This window comes from Stenella coeruleoalba (genome assembly GCF_951394435.1).
Source record: "Stenella coeruleoalba genome assembly, chromosome: 12".
NCBI lineage: Eukaryota > Metazoa > Chordata > Mammalia > Artiodactyla > Delphinidae > Stenella > Stenella coeruleoalba.
The window spans coordinates 60,064,444-60,087,773 of NC_137158.1; the positions used below are offsets into that span (position 1 = coordinate 60,064,444).

The 23,330-nt window shown below is 38.2% G+C and overlaps 1 protein-coding gene across 3 annotated transcripts in view; it reads left to right on the forward strand.

Annotated features, from left to right (window-relative positions):
• The window catches only part of LOC307195648 (uncharacterized protein), a 278,036-nt gene that overhangs the window by 161,515 nt on the left and 93,191 nt on the right, over positions 1 to 23,330 (forward strand). Inside the window, exon 5 of one of the 3 annotated variants that reach the window (XM_079939951.1) lies at positions 13,507 to 14,146. The exons of the other annotated variants lie outside the window; for them this stretch is intronic. Within the exon in view, the coding sequence (XP_079796077.1) occupies positions 13,507 to 13,698 (192 nt within the window). The 3' untranslated portion in view covers positions 13,699 to 14,146. Of the gene's footprint in view, positions 1 to 13,506; positions 14,147 to 23,330 lie in introns of those variants that run through there. 3 annotated transcript variants of the gene reach the window in all.

Below are 23,330 nucleotides of genomic sequence, written 5' to 3' on the forward strand. Positions count from 1 at the left end.
TGGCAGATTCACTCTAATATTGTGGGTAGTATTTAAATATACAAAACTGAAGTGGTCATTAAGTTGAGAGATTGCTATAGTTTTTGAAAATTTCTCCAAGAAATAGTACTTCTAAACACAATTTAAGTAGAGTAAACATAAAGGGATTGCCTTTGCTCACTTTGGTAACTGTTGTAAGTGGCACATTTAAAAATTTACTCCAGACGGTTATAATCTAATGACACAGTACACTACATAGTATCACTGAATTTAGAGAGTATATTTTATATCTCTGTGCTCTGAAATATTACCCCCTTGGACTGCTGCCTCCATTTGTCCTTTTCCCATTTTCCCACTCCACTCTTGGTCCTGCAGCTTTGGAAAAGAAACCTTCTGATATTATTTCACATGCAGTTTCCACTCCCCCACCTTCCAGGCAGCACTGGCAAAATCACAATTCTTTTACCAGCAAGAGAGAGTGAGACTTCTCCCCTGAGAGCTGAGAGCTCTGGCACATCCTTTGATCGCCTGAAAGAGGTGGAAGGTTGTTTATATATCTGTGGTCTCTGTGCTTGGAAATGATGCCATACTGATGCTCTTTGTCACCTGAGCGGGTTGAAGGGGTGGTACCAGCAGGATGAGAGGATGAGGCATTTTCCACTGACTTTGCAGAATGGTGAGGACTGGCCTTGATTTTTGAAGAGTACTCTTCAGGCTTCTACCTTCATTTTGTTCAAATTGGCTCTGATTGTTCAGATTGAGCCACTCCACTGCTTGCTGCCAGCTATGTTGGTCAGCTGTCATGAGTTGACTGTCTAAAGATAGTGGTGCTTAAATTTTTGGCCTCAATATCCCTCTATAATCTTAAAAGTTACTGAGAGTCCTAAAGAGCTGTTGTTTATGTGGGTTCTATCTACTGCTGTCATTTCTATTAATATTAGATATCAAAACTAAGCAATGAAAAAAAAGCTTAATGATCGATTCATTTAAAATAACAATCATAAGTTCATTACATACTAATAACTTACCTTTATAGAAAATAACTATATTTTCCAAACTAAAAAACTAGTAAGAACAGTGACATTTTTACAGTTTTGCAAGACTCCTTCGTGTCTAGATCAATAAAAGAAAGCTGGATACTCATATCTGTATCTCCATCTGTTGTGATTCGTTGCTTTGATTCAAGTTTATGCAGAAAATCTGTCCTCACACAAATAGGTAGTAGTTGGAAAAGGGAGGGGTATTTTAATAGCCCTTTCAGATAGTTGTGGCTATTCTTCTCTGACACAGAAATCAAAAAAGTTAGTTACAGTGTGGAATCTTAAAGCATATCAATGAACTTTCATACTCTTACTTTAAAATCCACTGAGCTGTCCTATATTTTGACTGTACCTTCATTCTGCAGAATCACACATATATCATTTGGAACATATTATTAGTTCACTAAGTTTTGCAGATCATACAAAAGGTTAATCTATTTTATTATTTTATTTCTATACAGATGATATGTATATTAAAACATTTACTATCACATACCATATCACCACCTGTCTCATCAGAAGTCTTAACCTGTTGGAAAGCTGTCAAACTCAAAGTGACAGATTTATGTTTACCAAAATCCTAATTTTCACTTTCACTCTAATTTTATCATGGGTATCAAAAACTGTCAGTTTTTTTCTCTAAGGTAATAGGATAACTTCAATTCATTTTTGAGAAAATGTCTGACAAATACCCAAGTTTAAATAACTATAGTTTGTCTGTCAATCGTTTTTTAAACGAAAATCGTGTTCCGTGAAGAAAAGCGGTTAGTGCAGCTCTAACTCAAAAAGATCACAAAGTGCTTTTCCTCGAGACAACCATCATATTTTAGCAGAAGTGCAAGGCGCTTAAAGGTTGAACTTTAATAACACTAATAGTTTTTACTGTTTCACCAAAAGCATCTTAAGTAAAACTGAACTTTTTAAAAACTGCAAGTACACGGTAGTGAGGAGATGATCACTACTAATATAGTTTGAGGCCACTGCCCTGGAGTCATGCTACAGCATGAGAAGTTTAACCCTGTTGCTTTCGCACTGAGTAGGTCAACACAATGTAAAAAGCAAATAATATTAATATTATAATGAAAGTAATTTTTACATTGCAGACTACTACAAGGGTTTCTGGAAGCTTAGGGGTCTGGGAACCACATTTTGAGAAGTGATGCTTAAACGTATTTTTTGGTGTGACTTTGTATTTTTTACATTCCCTTTCACTTGCTTTTGAGCAATATAGCAGCTTTTCTGAGGACATTTTCACTCAATCTATTGCCAGCCATTTTCCTAGATGCCACTGATTACTACTGCCATGTTACTTGAAATCAATTTTGCCCATCCACATGGTTGATGCAGAACTTCAGAAAGCCATGGAAGTAAAGGTTATGTTTAAGGTTGTAAGAATTTAATGAGAAGATATCTGTAAAGTACTTACCCCAGGGCCTGGCACTTGTTAAGACGCCAGAGTCTGTTTCATGAAGTAGGCCTTCAAGAAATATTTCCTGTACTTAATCAGGCTTTCGGGGGAAAATGATGGGGTCTAGGCATCTGTGGGATATCCAAGAGTAGATAGATATTTGGAGATGTGTACTTTATGCTCTACATACAGGACTAGACTGGAAATATATAGTTGAAGCCATCAGCATATAGATCATAACTGAACCATGTGGAAGGATAAGATTGTGCAGAAAGAAAATATAATGAGTAAGATAAGGGAGCCTAGACTTAAGTACAGAACACCAAATTTAATGAACCTTGAGAAACATTAGGCCCACAATGAGACAGAGGTAGCATGGCCAATATTCTTTTGATAAATGTTATTGATAAATCACTAAGCATTACTCACCCTGTATCAAACCTTGTGATAGACCCTCTAGGGGAAAAAAACAAACAAACTCTGAATATTAAAATTAGGTAAGAGCAGTAATTACAGGATCCTTGTGACCCAAACTGAAGCATATCCTGAAGCCATTTCAGTATTTTCAGGTTTTTATCAGGAAAAAAAAATCTCATTTAGAACTGAGATTAAATAGGGAAAACATAAAGAGAGGACTATGGAGTTAGTAATACAAAGGGTCCAAAAGAGGAAATAATAATTAGCCTGAAAAGATGACAAATTATTTCACACTCTTTGGAAAGAGACAGCTAGACGACAATGGTTAATGAGCTGTCAAGTAGAGCTGGCTTCCTCTGGCACTTTCTGGGAACCCTCTTAATCCAGAAAGGGATGGGATGGGCACAGTGGCTTGGCAGAGGTGAGGCTGAGCAGATGGAGAATCCCTTTGCAAGAGTAATTGTAACAGCTTAAGAGAACACTCCAATACAACAAAAAGAATAAAATACCTAGGAATAAATCTACCTAAGGAGACAAAAGACTTGTATGCAGAAAACTATAAGACACTGATGAAAGAAATTAAAGATGATACAAACAGATGGAGAGATATACCATGTTCTTGGATTGGAAGAATCAACATTTTGAAACTGACTATACTACCCAAAGCAATCTACAGATTCAGTGCAATCCCTATCAAACTACCAATTGCATTTTTCACAGAACTAGAACAAAAAAATTGCACAATTTGTATGGAAACACAAAAGACCCCGAAGAACCAAAGCAGTCATGAGAAAGAAAAACAGAGCTGGTACAATCAGGCTCCCTGACTGCAGACTATACTAGAAAGCTACAGTAATCAAGACAGTATAGTACTGGCACAAGAACAGAAATATAGATCAATGGAACAGGATAAAAGCCCAGAGGTAAACCCACACACATATGGTCACCTTATCTTTGATAAAGGAGGCAAGAGTGTACAATGGAGAAAAGACAGCCTCTTCAATAAGTGGTGCTGGGAAAACTGGACAGCTACATGTAACAGAATGTAATTAGAACACTCCCTAACACCATACACAAAAATAAACTCAAAGTGGATTAAAGACCTAAATGTAAGGCCAGACATTATAAAACCCTTAGAGGAAAACATAGGCAGAACACTGTATGACATAAATCACAGCTAGATCCTTTTGGACCCACCTCCTAGAGAAATAGAAATAAAAACAAAAATAAACAAATGGGACCTAATGAAACTTAAAAGCTTTTGCACAGCAAAGGAAACCATAAACAAGACAAAAAGACAACCCTCAGAATGGGAGAAAATATTTGCAAATGAAGCAACTGATAAAGGATTAGTCTCCAATATATACAAGCAGCTCATGCAGCTCAATAACAAAAAAACAAACAACCCAATCCAAAAATGGGCAGAAGACAGAAATAGACATTTCTCCAAAGAAGATATACAGATTGCCAACAAACACATGAAAGGGTGCTCAACATCACTAATCATTAGAGAAATGCAAATCAAAACTACAATGAGGTATCACTTCACACCAGTCAGAATGTCCATCATCAAAAAATCTACAAACAATAAATGCTGGAGAGTGTCAGTTCTCAATACATTTATTTCCAATGTTATTTTTCCTTACATGTGTGATTAATAAATATTAAATTTTTCTAGGCTTTAAAATGATCAGTTGTATCTATCTACAATTGCTAACTTACATGTTAAAGCTTAAGACTTTAGTTTTTGATTGACAGTCAAAGGATATAAATTTCCCTTTAGTTTAGGGAAATAGTATTCCTCTAAACCTATTTGAACCCAGCCCAAAACTTTTAAAAGTCTTATGCTATGGCATTAATATGTTCGGAGCCTTGCAGTGTTCACAATACTCATGATTCCATAAAGAAAAATCATTAAGGAATCACCAAATCAATACTATTATAATGGTAATTTCAGGTTACATTTCTTTAGTAATAGAGAGTTTTGGAGTCTACTAACTAGGGGATTAGTTCCTAGGAGAAAAAAACATGCTCTTTCAATTTATTGTATAAACTTGTCAAACTTAGAAAAGTACATCTAAGAATTATGAATACTATTGGTTAACTACATAGATTTCAATTTACAATTTTTTTAAATTATAAAAGGCTGTAACCTTTATGGCTTTGTTTTGGATCCTTATACATACCACTTTGAAAAAAATAGATAAACAGCATGTTGCATAGCCAAAATTAACAAGAGTGAACCTGACCTGGTTACATTAAATCTTTGAGATTCATCTCTGTTTCCATTAGTTCCTCCATTTTCATCTACTCTGTAATCCTGACTTTTTCCCCAGGCCAGACCTCATGATTCATCTCTGATCCTATTCCAACCTTCTTCAGATGTCTGCAAGGAAAGGACAAGATAAAATTAGATTACCTGTACAATGAGAGCAGTACACTCTCCTTAAGATCAGAGTTGATGGATATCTCCAATGAACAAAGTGACATCTGTGAGACCAGTTTCTTATTGATCTCCTGCTCTTCTCTTACTATGTCATCTTTGTCTCTGTTGTTAGCTCTTTTTCACTACTCACCCCAATAATATTGGTGCTTTCCATCCTCACCTATTCTCCTGAGCAGTGTTCTCCATACACATAGCTTCAAAGACCGTACACTAATGACCTCCAAATATCTATGATTTCTCCTCTTCAGGTCACATGTTCAGGTTGCCTATTGGACATCCCATTGGATAATCTTTAAGTAACTCAAACCCAACATGTGCTGAAGTGAACTCCTCACTTTCTCTCCATATCCTCATAATTATCCTTTCCCTCTCATTTCTGCTAAAGACTCTCAAAGTCACCTACTCATAAGAAGGATTGTATCTGTTACAATGCATTTGTTTGTAAGTGATAGAAAACATTGATTTGACTGGTTCTAATGGAAAAGAGTTTATTATCTCACCAAATAAGAAGTCTAAAGTTAGCGTACTTCATGGCTGGCTAGTTCACTGTCACAATATCATCATCAAAGACCCAGGTACTTTCATCTCTCTGTGTGGCCATTCTTGGCATATGTACCTCTTCTGTAGGCTAGTTATGAGTTGACGTCAGCAATTCCAGATTTCACATCCTCAAGACAATATCCAGGGGCAGAAAAAGGGTGTGCTTCTTCACTGTGACTCTTCTTGAGATTAAGACACCTTTTTTCCAGAACTGATTGCCTACTCCTTGCTTCCAGTGTGGAAAAGAGAAAATGGATTTGGTAAATATATAAGTAGTCTTTATCTCAGTTATCTTATTAAACCATAATCGTGATTGGAGACTCCTGCTTCCATCCATAATGGAGTACCTGATAGCAGACTTACCCTCCTGCCATGAACAACTAGAAAACTGGTTAAAATATGTAACATCAGCAGCTGGAACTGGATAATTAGCAGCCAGAACTGTGGTGTCTCAGAGAAGGAAAACAAATAACACAAGCCCAGCAAATGTCCTTGTTTTCTACCTAACGGCACTTACCGAACCATGCTCCATGAAGCAGGAGCCCAAACAGAGCCCCTCAGTTTCACTGAGTTGGGGAGGTAGAGACTGGAGCTGAGGGAGGGAGAGACAGGTGGAATTTGCAAGTAGACCCTCAGTGCGTGAGCAGAATACTATGCAGAGAAGGACCTTCACCTTTCTGCGTTGGGGTCCCTTGAGTCTGTTGCTGAATGTTAATACTAACGAATAACGAGGATGTGGTACATATATGCAATGCAATACTGCTCAGCCATAAAGAAAGAATAAAACAGTGCCATTTGCAGCAGCACGGACAGACCTAGAGATTGTCATACTAAGTGAAGTAAGTAAGAGAGAGACAAATATCATAGGATATCGCTTACATGTGGCATCTAAAATATGACACAAATGAACTTATTTACAAAACAGAAACAGACTCACAGACATAGAACACATACTTACGGTTACCAAAAGGGAAATGTCAGGGGGAGGGATAAATTAGGAATTTGGGAGCAACATGTACACCCTACTATATATAAAATAGATAAACAACAAGGACCTACTGCATAGCACAGGGAACTATAGTCAATATTTTGTAATATCCTATATGGGAAAAGAATCTGAAAAACAATGTATATATTCTTTAATTTCAGGTACACTTTGCTGTACACCTGAAAGTAACACAACCTTGTAAATCAACTATACTTCAATTTTAAAAAAACTCCACAAAACCGGGCAGAAAACATCCAGATGACAGGGAAGCTGTAAGCTGAACAATTTCTAGAGCTTACGTATAACTCATGATTGGGGTAAAAATTCATCTATCTTTATTTCTCTGAAGCATATATAGCAAGTTCTTTACTCAGGCTATCAAGAGTCATGTGCTCTATATCCACAGAGTGTCAGTTCTCAAGACTGAATATTGTGTTGTAAGCTCTTGAAAATGACAAGCCCCCACTTTTTTTTATGTTTCTCTGGTCTCTATCCCTAATCCTTGCTTACCCATTTGAGCATAAATGAGGACAGGCAAAGATGACAAGCTGGGTTGAGTTTCATGGTTAACTCTGAACTCCCTTAAAGGATCTAAGCAAATCACAAGTTGATGCAGTTTTGTTTGTACTTAAATATATGTGACGCACCTCTCCAAGGGTCTCTAATTCTGGCCCATGCTGAGAGCCACGTGCAGGGTCATCCAGCTGGTGAGAATAAACAACCATTCAGGGCTTTTGGCTTTCTGTGTGTGTGAGTCACGGAGGGGTCCTTGTTGGAGTGTTAAGAAAGATCAACACATGGCAGCTTTCTAAAGCCTGTTTCTGGAAACCTAGCAGGAGGGAACAGAGAGCCATTGTTCAGAGCCTGTAAAGTGTTAAGAGACTGGAGTGGGAAATGCATGCATAGGGAAGACCAACCTTTTGATGGATCAGAAATTGAAAATGATTGTAATTAAACTGAAATTAAACCAGGGATGACAGAGGGATTTTGGGGTGAGAAGATACAGTGGTATGAAAGCAAGAACACAGGGGTTAAGATCAAGTAGATGCCAGGTTCAATTAGATCAGGAATTCTCATAAGAAAACAAGACACCGGGGGGTTTCCTCTGCAGTAGACTTGACCATGACCATGAGAAGAAAAAAATATGTTGAAGCTCTTTTGCTAGAAGTGAATCTACAACTCTATTCCTACATGGTAATGGCCACCTTGATAATACAACATAATACACAGAATTACCAAATTCTAGTCTGAAAAGGAGCCTTATAATAACATCCTTTTGGGGAAATTTTTTCGTGCTTTAAACCTTTTTGTATTCTACACATCCATGAAAACACTTGAGAAATCACCTTCGAATAGTGCTGTCTTTACATGCAAGTAAAAGGGCCAATGCCCTTAGCTCTGCATCTCCCAGATATGTGATAAATAACATTGGTAAAGAAACATGGTGCCCTTACCATTGACCCAGTGCTGACATAGCACACCTGGAACCCTAAATGTCTGCACTTGTGACTGACATTGTTCAGGCCAGGGAAATGCTTCTGCCTGTCTTGCACCCTGTGTCCTAGAAAAAGTGATTGTATCTGGGTCACTATTACCATTGAAGAGAGAAACTGCTTTGGAGTGGATTTGAACAGCAGAAGCCCTTAGGTAAGAGAAAATATATTAAATAATTTATCAAATCCCTCCTCTCAGATAATATAAACATATCCGTTCTTTCATCAAAGTGTTGTTTCCCACGGTACTGAGCAACCATTTTTCATTTTTCATGCTATGCCTTTTTCCAATTCATGATTCTGGAGATACTCACAAACTAGTGTGGTATTCATAACAGTTGCATATGGTGACTGTGGAACACTTCAAAATGTTACAAAATTCATACTATTTTAAAATTTCTGTACCTATTTTATCAGTCATCCAGGTATCACTGGACACCCAGACATGTGCAATAAAAAATTAATATGCTTATCTTTGATAATTTGCTAACTTCCAGTCATATAAAAATCATAGATTTATACTTTGTCATTAGGACAGTTACATACAGCAACGTAAGAGAATAAAACATTTTTTTTACAGTGTGTTAGCCTATTTATAACTTAAATATTAAGACATATGGTAGGATGACCTCCAATTTCACTCCTAACTTGAGCCCTGCACTCCCCAGCCTGACCACACTTGACCCAGTACTATCCAAGCTACCAGAGTTCGGTGACCTGGCTTACTGACATCTCAACAAGGAAAGGAAGTGTTGTCCTTTTAATCTGACAATATCTTTCTGTGTACTCAGGAAATATTGTTAGTTAGTTGCCTTGGACTCTGGTGATATCATTTCCTTTCTAAACATTTTCTTTTCTGGAAAAATCAGTCATTTTTATGTTCTGTCTGACAAAGTTTTGTCACTGAAATTTCCATGCTTTGAGTTGCAGTACACAACATATGCAGAATAAATTCTTGTCCTGCATAGAGAAAGGCTTAGGGAAATGCTCACTTTTCAAAGGTCACTCCTTACCATCCACAACACCTCTCATTTAACGGGACTTTAGAAATATTGTTTTATGAGTCGTTTGCCGGAATAATAATATCAGATGATAAATTACAAATATATGTTTATAAAGAGTTTACCTGGGTAAATAAACCAAGATAATGAGAAAAGAGAGAAGTGATGAAATATTAAGTCTACCTTGGTAGCAGATGTAGTGCCCAGTAAAAAATTTTCCACAATACTAAAAGCCTCTTAGAAGTCCTGTGTTTTATGTGTTTTATGCTGAAGATCTGTTTTAATATAAACTTGTTTTAAATGACACCATTAAGTAAAGTGGGTGCTCCAGAAAAGTGCTCCCTGCTGAGGCTATAACTTGAGTAAACTCTGTCATTGACGCTCACACAAAACCCCCTGGCCACAGTGTGAAGAAGCACAGGCTTAAGGGATCCTTAGCAGATCCTAATTATATGCTGTTCATCGTATATATTCGGTGTGAAGAGTGGCTTTTGAAGAATAAATTCTTCTTCAATTCAAAAAAATAAATAAATACTAAAAGCCATCTATTAGGGTGAGTTTCCCAGAGTAAAAAGAATATAGTGATTGTCTTCAAGGGCAAATGACAACGATGGGCCCCTATCTTGAGGGAGAGTCCAACAGCTAAGATGGAAAGTTCAAGCCTCCTGCTTTCCTTTTTTTTTTTTTTTTTTTTTTTTTTGCGGTACGCGGGCCTCTCACTGTTGTGGCCTCTCCCACTGCGGAGCACAGGCTCCGGACATGCAGGCTTAGCAGCCATTGCTCACGGGCCCAGCCACTCCGCAGCATGTGGGATCTTCCCGGACCGGGGCACGAACCCGTGTTCCCTGCATCGGCAGGCGGACTCGCAACCACTGCGCCACCAGGGAAGACCTGCTACTGCTTTTCATTTTACTAAGGAGATGATCAAACCTTTGAATGAACCATCCAACAAGATGCATCTGGGCTAACAAGAGAATTCCCTGAGATTCCAGGTTCCAGGATGAGTGCCCCTTCTCTCTCCTCCTACAAATCCAGAGCTACTTGGACCTGTCCTGCTGCTTGATTTTTACTCTCAGTTATCTCCGATAAATAACTTATGCCTTTTCTTCCGAGAAGTTAAAGAATCTTTAGCAGCACTTTGAAACCAAACTCAATAAGCCTTGCCCTTAAAACCATAACTTTGAGACTATCACTGCTAAAGACTCTGTGTTCATTCCCAACAAGCCTTGTAAATTTAGGATAAACCACTTAGATAATGATATCTAAACTTTAAGAGAAAATACTGTACATATTTTAAAAATATATATGGTTCTTCCTAAAAGTGTTGCCTGAAACACAGTATGTCAATGAAGTAATGAAGCCTGGTTTCTGGTGGACTTAGTAGCATTAGATGTACTCATAATACCCAAGAATTTTCAAAAGTGGTTTAAAATTAATTTCATTTTAAGAAAAATCTGGCAGAAGTTCACGTCATTGGGCCATAATTACAGACATGCTCCCTTAAGTGTCTATAAACCAGACTATTGATTTCCATGATGCCATCTTCTGTGTAATAGAGAATGCCATCAGCTTTGCTTTGTTATTGTTTTCCTATTTTTCATTTTTTTTCATAAAGCCCTTTAGACTGAAAACCCCATTATACAATTGTCAAAGTGAAAATGATCTTTAAATAAGATATGTGTTGCTGTCTGATAGTTTCTCCATAAAATTGGAATCGTACATAATAATGAAAATCAATTATCTATTCACATTATTTCCTCCTCTTCCGGGTTTCAATACTAAACCTCTTATTTTCTCTTACTGTTTTGTCTCCCTTTCTCTTAAACTATTTTATACATTCATTAGTTTTCTGATTCTCCAGTATATATGTCTTTCTTGAGCATTAATTTATCTGTTCCAAGCTATTTCATAGGCATTTCTATTTATTTTATTTTTTTCCATCTTGACTTGGTTCTCACTTCCAGAGCTTTTCTACAAGGGTTCTCTGCTTTCTAATCTCTTTATGTGGATGAAAATCCATGTGGCTGCTTTTAGTGTGGTTGTCACCAGCACTGAGCCCTTTCTGCCAATTCCATCCCTTCCATTTCTTGCCCCTTCACTGTTCCGATTGATGTGTTTTTACCCATAACTTGAATGGGGCTATCAAAGCTAATTAATCTGCTTGACCATTTGACTACCCAAAGCCTCTAGATTGGCTCTTTCTCCATTATCCACCCAAAACCATATAAGATTTAACAAACTAGGTCCCCCAGCTAAATTAAGCTATGCTTCTGTATTTCCCTAACTTAAAAAATCTTATGAGCAAAAAATACTTAAAAAATATTTTTGATAACTAGGTTATCATGTCTAGGCTGACTTCACCAATCTTCACAGTTTGTCTTCTCTTTCTTCCAAAGAGTTACCTTCACTAAACAAATCTTACTCTTCTCCAGATATTCCCTCTGGCAACTCCATTTGGAAATGAACCGTGTGGACCTCTCATTCCTCTTTAATCCTCTCGTACACAGTTCCAGTCAACAAATCCTTGATCAATTTTTATGCAGATTCTCCTCCTTCACCCTGGGGATGGAACTGGGAGGAAAGAAACTGTCTTGTGTTGCTTTTTTACTTGAAAAATTTATTTGTTTTCCTTGTCCCACTTCACGCATTTCTCCCCCCTGCCACCCACCCCTTTCAGGCAGATTTTCCATGTGTCAGGGCTCCAGCCCAAACCAATACCACCACTCATCTGTGATTTCAAAACTGCAACTACCACCAGTGAAGAAGCCCAGGTGCCACCAATGCTACAACTTGTCTCTTGTCAGACTTTTCTGTAGACTATGGTGTATGCAAGTCTTATCTCTCCAATTAGATGGTAAGCACTTTGGACAAGCACTGAGTCTGTTTCTTTGATTTTCAAACCAAATGCCCTACCTGGTGGGTAATAAAATCAATTGAGAGAGCTGTCACCAGCACTAAAAATAGATAAAATATAAGCAGAGAGAAAACATTCCAGTGAATTTCTCATAATAAGAGAGAATTGTTATGGGGAAATGTTTCAGTGCGTGTGCACTGCACTACAGTGTAAGGAAACAATAGATACTTGGTATTTGGTCATTTACGTTATTGAAAGAGTTGAGGAAAGATTTGGGAGAAGCCTGTCTGCGAAATTATAAGGATCTTCTTGTGGCTCTTGGTCTTCGGCCCATCAGTCTAAGAGTGGGGTCTAAACATTCCCTAAGGTCACTTGCTTCAGGAGCCTGGTTGAGCACCCCCTTCCCTTGTTTGGAGCATTATATATAAATTCCCCGTGAGGGAATTTATATACTGATGTAAGCCTCAGAGTGAACACACCCATAACCCCTAATATGGATTTTCAGTCATCCAAATGGGAAGTTAATTATTATTGACATAAATATAAGTTCCACAACCTCCCATTTATTTTAGCAAATGTTCATGGAGTGCCTCTTCTGTGCCAGGGTTGTATGGACTGAAGATACAGAGTTGAATCAGACACAGATTACCCCTTTGAAGAAGACCTTATGATTTATTGCAGGAGTTGGCAAACTACAGCCCACGGGCCAAATATGGCCTAGAGCCTGTTTGTGTCAATAAAGTTTTATTGGAACTCAGCTAGGTTCATTCATCTGTTTTGTCTACAGCTGCTTCTGTGTAGCCACACAGAGTTGAGGAGTTGTACCAGAGAACATACAGCCCACAATGCCTAAGTAGTTAGTGGAAAATATCTATCAAAAGCTTGCCAATCTCTGATCTAGTAAAACATCAAAATTTGTTTAAAAGAATATATCTTTCTGTGAGATTTCCATATACAAAAATGACAGATATATCAAGGGGAATATAATATTTTCCATATTTTAATGATGAAACAACATAGATGGTACAGCCTTAAGAGGATTCAAGGGGCTCTTTTTGAAAACTTGGTGAGAGAAAAACATTACGATCTCAATGAAATGCCATTTCATGTTTTTCAGTCTTCCACATCCATAATCACCCTGCCCAGAACTCGGGTTTCTGATTGCGAAGTCCCAATACTCTCACAAAAAATTACAAAGCTATATCAGCTGAATATGAGATCAAGGATTGCCAATGGCCTGCCCATTAGCTGGGGGTGGCCCATCATCATCATATGCTTGGCTCTAAATTTCTGAGAAACATTCATTTGAGAAATTCACTAAATTTCACGTTAACATCTAGGTCTCCCGAGTCTCTAGAGAAATCACATTTGGCAGCACGCAGCCTTCAGTCCTGCATGACGACAGCCCACTGGAGCTGAAAGGCAGCTTCCGCCCTTGGACAAGGCACTCACGCTGCAGACTTCCCCAACCTCTGCTGCTCCGAAACATTTCCCTGACTCAAGATGAAAAGTCAGTTGCTGTTTACAACTAGCTTCCACTGTTATTTTCCGCAGTAAAGAAATTTCTCTGTAACTATTCTGTTTTAAAATTGTTATAACAGGATTAACCAAGAAGATGGTATGTTAAAAGAAAAAAAGTTGTCTCACGTGTTTAATATGCAGTCAAAAGGTATGCAACCTGCAGGTACTTGACAGATTTAGGTTCTTCCCTAGCCAGTGTGGAAATGGCGATTTAGGACTAATATCTTGCACCCGTCACAAAAACAGAGCTGAAATGTGCCTTAAAGCACATTTCCGAAGAGATGTGAGCTTGCCCCAGCTGTATTTAAGATAAACTATTACAGTTCGGAGAGAAAATGTTAGAATTTACATATATCTCCTTTTTAATTTGTATTTTATATATTTTGTAAGTTTATAATATAGTTATAAAGCATTACACGTATACACACACACACACACACATCTGGACAGATATTCAAATTTGTTATAGTGCCTGAGGCATGTGATCAAACTGGCTTGTTGCCTTTAGTCTTGGGAACCCAGAAAGGATCCAAGACATCACATCCAGACCTTCATTATACAAATAAAGCATGTGAAGCCCCCAGAGGTGGGATGTTCTAGTCAGAGGCAGGGGTATGTAAGCAAGCAACAGAGCCAGCTCTCTCCTAACTCTCATTCCTGCACCCTTTCCACTACTCCACACAGCCTGCTTTCTTAAAGGACACGTCCTTGAGAAAATGAGACCAACGTGGTGATAAATAAATCCCCCGAAATAGCTGGGCAACTTGTAGGAAACTGTCAGACTTCTTCCTCCAGCGTAGCACAAATTTCAGCGGGTGGTACCTAGAATAGTTTCTTTTTGTGTGTGAAACATGGCATCTGATCAATTTCTCCACTGCCAGTAGAGGCCGCCTGCTGTTGCGACGTTCTCATTGGCCAGGTCTCATGGGCCAGCATCTGCCTTCTTTTCCTGTGGAAATAAAATATAAGGGCAGGAGAAAGGACATATTTGGTAATGTTACGCTCCTCAGCTTCCTGATCAGGGCTGTCTCAGCTGCAAAATGTCAAGGGAAAAAATATCCCTCCAACTTGGAATGAATTCCAGACAGACCCTGATGCCTGCAAATTTGTCAGAGGGAGCCAAGTCCAGAAAGGCAGAACATGAAGAAGGTTCATTATTCGGCTTCAAGAGACTCAAATAATCAGACACTCTGGTATTTATGATTTTCCCCATTTCAGATGGTCTGTAGTTCACATCGTTCCCCTCCCTTTACCGCTGATTCTGAGCTTCCTTTTAAATTAAACCTCAGCAGTTATAAAAAGACTCTCACATTACTTGTAAGCCACAGCACTACTGGGAGACACTGTTCGTACAGGGCTGTTTAGGGCTGGGGAAGGGCAGCTCTTTTTGAATAGTAGTCTGGGAAGGGCAAGCCAGGAAGTCAGACTCACTTCACCTTGACCGCGCCACAGTCCTCATCTACTTCTGACATCTGTGCCAGGACTCCCTGGCACTCACAGCATTTGATATGATTGTCTTTACTAAAAAGCAGTATTTCATTCCATTGGCTTGTTTTTTCATTTTAGCTTTTATTTTCATCGGGGGGGTGTGGAACAACCAGAGGGTTTATCCTGACACTCCGAGTTTGTGAATATACCATCAGGGCTATTTGTAAGGTTGAGTTTTAGGGGATCTTAGTCTTTTCTTGGCATTCAGCGCGCTTTCTTTCTCTTGTAAAACCATTGCCACATGCTGGCAAAAAGGTAAGGAAAGAGAATTTGTAATCCAAATGTCATTAAATTGCTACATACACATTTTCCCTTCGACATTTTTGCGCTTCATTTGTAAATGCCTTGGCATTTGTTTATACTTGGTTACCCTAAATTCTTATCTGGGTTCTCCAGTAGGCACAAAGGCGTCCAAATATCAGTTTTAGCAACTGGTGGAAGTGCCCACACGAGGCGTGGAGTGTTCAGTCTTGACATGTGGTCTCCATGAATAAGGGTCTTCTTTTTTTCTTTTCCTAAACTGTCCAGCATCTCAACTCTGGTTTTGCTTCTCAACAGTTTAAGGTTTGTGCTACTTCCATGGTGATCAACTGTTAGGTCATAAACATCAGACTGTGGCATCACCGAATGAGTTAGTTGGGAGGAAGCTGGTCTGGAAATGCAGATGAAAGTCTCTGTTGACAGATGGAGGCTTTCTTAATCATGGCCTGTGTGGGTAAAGGGAAAGCCTTGCCAGGTCCACCCCCGGCACTGATTCACAAAGCTGGGCCGCTCTGGGGAGTCTGGGAAAGCCCATCCTCAGGGAATCCCAGTTTTTCCTCTTCCAGGCCTCTCGCAGGACACCCACACAACTAAGGGGAGGTAGGAAGTGAACAACAGAGCTCTTTCTGGTTACTTTTTGAGAGTCAGCAAAGTAAACCAGCTTGCTTTTTCTTTTAAAAATCCTGTAGGGTTTCTTCTTAAACAGCTTATAGTGTTAGCATTGCCTATTACTTGGTGCATTCATTTTTGATAAGGTTACTGTTCCGTGTTATCTACCTGGTCTATAAAATGTGCATCATAAGAGCTCACCTTTATAGAAAGCAGGAAGTAGAACTAGACAGTATATCATTAGGTTCCTGTCCATCAATTCTCCCTATCTCTTTGAAGCACTGGTCACTACTAAAAAGATACCCCTTTGCCATATTTTTTAACATAATTCCTTGAGCCCATATTTCATTTTAGAAGAATTCCTTCAATATTTCAAAATTTGAGGTTTCTGAGAACACAGGTCAGGAGCCGTTGTGCACTAGGCTGCTAGGAGACCTGTCAGTAGGAGAAACAATGCCCTTCCCTGTGTCCACTATCAAGAACTGCTCAGTATTTCTGCCAGCCTGTGAGCCTTTATCGCCCGGTCATTTTAGACCTGAAAGAGAACATTCCATCAGGGAATCAGGTTCTATCATTTCACTGGAATGCAATGTAAGACCACAGAAACTCTAGTACAAACAAATTTACCATGGCTCAGATTAATATCAGATAGCACTTGAATGGTCTGCCCCAGTTGTATTCCCTCTCTGCTAAGGATAAAATAAACAAAAATAAGTTGAAAATTTTGCTAGGAGGCTCAGACCAGACATAAGGAAGAACTTCTGCATTAAGGATACAGAAGAAGTTGTGGAGTTTGCCTCTTGGGGAAAATCTTTAACATTGGCCTGGAAGAGCATATTGGAATGATTAAGATGTGGTTCTGACTGGAGATCGGGACAAGATTCTATGATTTCCAAGGTTTTCTTCAAGACACAAGATTTTCAAAGTTGTTGAAAAGTGACTCTGTGCATGACTCATGGCTATTAAGGTTGTTATTCTTGATCAGGCTACTTTTACATAACAAAGTCAGATTCTCCTCCTTGGAAGATAACTGAGGAGTTGTTAATTCCATCCCTCTTGTTTCACTGATGAGAAAACCTGGGCACCGGGAGTTCATTGTCAGATAGCCAGCAGAAGAGCTGGGCAGACCCCCTGGCTCCCTGTGTCAGTGTCCTTTCCTATACTTTGTTTTTACGAATCACATAAATCTGTTTAAGATGCAGTTCCATTTTATAAGAATTTTGTTTATTTCATAAGCAGTACTGAGACAGAAATATGAGAATCTCTGGGAATTGGCATGGCTAAATATTACAATTTAGAAGAGTAGCTTAGGCAAAGTACAAGAGAGGAAATGCTATTTAGATGAGCTCATTTCTACTCACTAAAAAAATTTAAAAATTAAACTCAAGATCCAACAACTTCTTCCTTCACTTAGCCCAACATCAGAGGCTTACACAGCAACTCCCCAAACAAATCTGTTTCATATATTTCTTCTCCCCAAACTCAGGAATTTCTTTGATGTCTAATCTCACGTTTATTAACTTCCCTTGGAAAAAGTTCTATTTCATCTCTACAAATGCAACATTTCACCTCTCTTTTGTTGTATAATCCTTTAAATGGATAATGCTGCCTGATATTAGAAAACATTCAACAGTTTTAATTGCTAAGTTACAAATTCTTTCTTTCCTTCCTTTCTTCCCTCCTTCCTTCCTCCCCTCCTTCCTTCCTTCCTTTCTTCTGTATCTTGGAGGGTAATTTGTCCATTTCACATAGGAGTCTAGTTGAATTATTCCTCTTGTTTTTTCCATGGGAGCTGTATTTGGAGGACTTCCTCGATCCCACTATCAATCAGAAGTCACGCTTCACAGATTCATTTTCTTATGAATGACTTTAGGAGCGAGCATTTTTAATACATGGGAAGTAAAATTAAAGTAAAATTAAAATTAAAACAGTAAATGATAAAATTCTCACCTAAAGCTGATATTAATATTACAATATCTCTTCTCTTTCTTATTTTGGACTTTTTAGAGTCTTTATTCAGTATCTTAAGAAATCATACTTTCAGTGGACTCCCCCTGTAGGCAATTTCTTAGTTGGTTTGATTTAAAGGCTTCAAAAGCCATTCTTTTCTTTTAATTTTTTTTAAGGTTTTTTGATGTGCACGATATTTAAAGTCTTTATTGAATTCGTTACAATATTGCTTCTGTTTTACGTTTTGGTTTTTTGGCCCCAAGGCATGTGGGATCTTAGGTCCCCGACCAGGGAGTGAACCCACACCCCTGCACTGGAAGGAGAAGTCTTAACTACTGGACCACAAGGGAAGTCCCTCAAAAGCCATTCTTATCCCAAATAGTTCTTCTGTTGACCAGTAAGCAACTGAAATCCCAATCATTGGATTCCATTGTTCAGGTTAAGACATCATTGCCAGAAAACTATGCCAGCTGGCATCTGGCAGGGTCAAAATATTAACCCATTATTACCCACAATACCTTAGCTTTATATCCTGGATCTCACCGTGAGACAAAGGAGAGTTACCTTTTGATAATAAATGTAAATGGCCTAGATTGATTATGCTGGGGAAAAGAAGCCCAAGTTGGGCAGTAGCCGTGGAAGATTAGGTGAGAATCTTTGCGAGTTGCCAATTAAAATGAGAGGATGCCAAAGAAACCATCACCGGTCTCCTTACCCTGTTGGGGGGGGCTCTATTTATATCACTTTTATCTTAAGCATCCTTAATACGTTCATTTGCTTCTGTTGAAAAGGTCTTCATTGCCATTAATCTATTTGAATCTTCATATTGAGTCAGAAGTATGAGTTACATGTCATTGAGGTTTGCTAGATTCAGAAGGTTTTGGAGTACATGTGCCTTAGAGTAATTAAAAATTTTAAAGGACAAAACAAGAGGGCTAGTAGTCAAATTTTATGGTGGTTTACATGGGTTGGGGGAGGCAAGCAAGGGGTAGAATGTAAAAAACAAGGGAATTTAGGTCATTCTTTAGGTTAAGGATAAACAAGTTGAGAGAATGAGAGGTCTGGCAAGGGTAGTACAAACTAGAAATACACTTTCATCCCAGAGGTGGTCTCCTAGAAATAAGTCACAACTCAGCCCAGTCGAGAGACCACTGTGGCCTTGCTTTCACTGCTGTTCTTTTCAGGTGAAGCAACAAAATGCATTTTTATATATCAGCACTTTCATTCTTTTGTGTGTGTGTGCACATTGATTTTGGAAGACACAGATAAACCCTAAGCTATGTATTATATTTCTAACATTCACTTGATGAAAAATGATCATTGCCAGCTAGGATTGGCTATTTATGCCCAGCAGACCAAAGGAATTCTAGTGATATGCAACCAGTAGTTTCCAGAAAATGGAATTTTTTTTTGTAGGGGAAGAGGCTTCTTTCTGGGCACAGAAATTCTTCTAAAGGTTTGATTTTGGAAGTTGGTTAAACTCTGGCAATCTTACTGTGGAGTGGAGACAAAACCAGAGTGGTGGGTTGGTGGGATTGAAAATAAAACTATTGCCGCTTGCCTCTCTCCGTAGGGGCTGGATGCCACCTAGATAGGTCATCAGGAAAAATAGTAGCAAGAGTCTGAACAGTTAAATTTTACTTTTGAATTATGGAGTTTGTACAATAATGCTTTAATGACTGTTTTGAAATCAAAATTTGAACACATGTAAAACACATCCACTGAAGAAATATATTTACATTGCTCATGCATTAGTAGTTCATTCTACTATATAGATAGTATATATATATATACTGTGTATATATATATATACATATATATATTCTGTATCTATACTATCTATATATATCTGTAAATCTTATATATATATCTATATCTCTATCTATGAGAGATTGATTTTAAGGAATTGGCTCACACATGGTTGTGGAAGCTTAGCAAGTCTAAAATCAGCAGAGTAGGCCAGCAAGCTGGAGACCCAGGGAAGAGTCATAGTTCAAGTCCAAAGGCAGTCTGCTGACAGAATTACTTCTTGCTTGGGAAGGTCAGTCTTTTTCTACTAAGACCTTCAATTGATTGGATGGGGCCCATTCACATTATGGAGACTAATTTGGTTTACTCAAAGTCTGCTTTTTTAGAAGTTAATCTCATTTTTTAAAATACTTTCACAGAAACATCTGGAATAATATTTGCTCATTTATCTGGGTACCGTGGCCTAGCCAAGCTGACACATAAAATTAACCATCTCATAGTGCTAAGGCGCAGTTCTAATTATCATAAAAATAGCCATTATCTTATGGAGCTTACATTCTCATGGCATTCAGAGTTTGAGACATGTTGCCACAGATTAAAAAAAAAATTTCCAAAGTTAAACCAGTTGGAGGCATTCTTACTCTCACCTTCTGGTTGTGGTTGTGATGATGATGATGGTGATTTTGCATCTTCCTGGGATTGCCTTATGCAAACTAGTCATTGCAGAGGTAGGTTGTTGAGTGATGGCAGTGCTAGAGTCATACGAATCTTTCTGAAGAATAAAGCTTCCTTTTCTTTATCCTATAGATTGGAGGAGTACAGACTATGATTAAATAACACTTTTCCTGATACTATTAGAAAATTATGCAGGACATCTCTTTGAGCAGAATCAGACTGTGAGGCCCATGATAAAACAGTGGACAGCTGTGATATCAAAGACATATAGGAGCTTTTATGACTCACTGTATATTTACCTGCAAGGGAAATGCCTGAAAGCCTGCAGTATATATTACACATAGTTTGGCTGCACTTAGAGGAAAATCTTGGATTGCCTGAACCTGCTAACTTTTATCAAACAGAGAACATATTGTCCCCTTCCTTCCCACATCCATTGGTGAAGCACAGAAACTTTCCATTCATTTTCCACTTTATTATTATTTTATTTATTTCCTCTTTGCCCACAGTTTGATTTTTCACTTCATTACACCTGTTTTCAAGTGCTAAATGAAATCACTCCTTATCCTTGGGAGAAAATGACAGACAAGAAATGACAGTCATGGAATCTTCCTCTGGATATGGGAGCAGAAATAACTCTCAAAATAAATAGTGACCACCCACAGGTAGCTTCTTCATGAGGCAAGTTGGTGACTTCACAAGATACGCCCTTTCCCACCCATCTGGGATGAGCCAGACCAGAGTGGCCATCTTCTTTGGGGGTCTATAATTATAGTACAAAGATGCATCTATGAAATGCATAAGGTGCATAGATGCAGAAGGTGCATAGATGCAGAAGGTGCATCTATGAAAGCAAACTCTGTCCCGATTTTTTCAAAGACACACTCTACTTTTCCAGATTATCTCAATGGAGGGATCATATTAGAAAAAGTCATAGAATGTCTCTGGAAAGATCCATGGAAGACCTGGTACCATTGTTTCCCCTGGGGTGGGGAGCCGGGAACTCTGGGTAAGGGCAGGGCAGAGGCTTGCTTCTCAATGTACACTTTTTACTATCGAAAATCTGAAAATTTACCACATGCAAAAATTACCTCCTTAAAATTAGCTACTTCCAAACTAATTAGTTAACTAAATTAATAAGATATAATAAAAAAGAAAGGTTAAATAACTGGAAACAGGTGGACCTTCCTCTGTTACTATTTAGCTAACTGCTCTGTTTAACTCTTAAATCACTTATTTCTTCTTTTTTTTTTTTTTGTCAGAGAGACTCTGTACCTAAGTAACACTGACCTCCTTGTTCTTTCTCGAACATACCAGGCACATTCCTGCCTCTGATTCTTAGCAAAAACAATTCCAGTGCCTGTAAATATCTCATCTTTATCAGTATGGCTCACTCGTTTACCTACTTTGTCTTGACTCAAATATCTCATTTTCAATAGGGCTTGCTTTGACCACCTTATTTAAAATTGTAATCTCAAGACCCAGAATTCCCCCATCCACTTTATTTTTCATAGTAACTATGTTCTTTTAAAGTATTGTATGATATATTTAACATCTTTACTGTATATATCCCAACAGTAGAACTAAATTCCATGAGGCTTGGGATTTGTCTGATTTGTTCACTGCTTTTCCCCAGCATCTAAATACTGCCTGGCAATCATAGGTTGTTCAAGAAATAACTGTTGAGTAAATGGGAAAGAGAATGAATGCGTTTTGCTTTTCAATTTGTTACTCTTGATTGAATATTATTAAGTGATTTGAGACTAACACATCTAGTTTTAAATTCTATTAATGGTTACTGTTAAACTTTTTGAAAACATTCTTTGATGTATATTTTGAAAATCAAGAATAACCTTCTCTCATTATTGCGAGGGAAAGAGTACGTTTCCTTCTGTTACTTCACAACTCTTCTGCCTAGCCACTATCCTCATCTTTGTGAACAATCTAGATTATTAAGATACTATACTTTTATTTATTGATTTTGAACTTCTGAGAATATTTTGGACATAATCATCCTGTTCTGAGCAAATTTTCTGTAATTGTTTAGACTTACCTATGATTACAAGCTTTCAATGCTCATCACCTCAAACAGTCAGGTTTAATCAACTAGAGTAGTTAACTAGTTACTTCAACCAGAAGACTTAAAATAGGGAATTAAGCACTGAAAAAATTCATTGGAGAAGCGAGGGCCAGAGCAAGTCTCTGTGACCTTTGGGAACTGAGGAAGTTGCAATTTACAAGAAACCATCCCATTGCTCCCAGTCTCAGCAGCAGCTGGCAGCACTGAGGCAAGCCATTTGCAGATTTCCCAGAAGCTACTGGGAAACCCCACATCCGCTGTCTGCTCCAGTCCCCGCATCGCCCACTTCTGCTAGAGAAACAGTAATGGCTCTGCTTCTCCCCTTTCTCTGGAATTAATATTTCCTAATGTTCTCTGTGATATAAATGGACAAAGGTTTACCCTTATCCATCTCCAGAGGTCCCTTGATATACAGATTTCTATAAGCTTTACACCTAAAAGAAAGAGAAAGAAAGGGAAAGAATACTGAATTCTTCATCAGAATGTCATCCTTATATTTCTTAAGCCCATTCTAATTTTTTTAACTTTTGAGCTGACAGTGTTTGCTAGTTTATGAAAGTCATTGCTCTAAGTTCTACTCATGGGCACATTTGGTAGGTAAACCCCAGTATTGAGCAAACATATTCTTTCTCAGGTTCTTTGATAACTATGACATGAAGGGCCAGACCTTCTATATCTTCTCCCAAGACGGGAAATATAAAGGTGGGAAATCACAAAGGGACTATACATAATCCACATAATATACCTATACAACTATTTACAAAAACTAGCAACTATTATTATTTTTAATTGATAATTGCCCATTATTTGCTTATAAAGCCTTTCCCTACC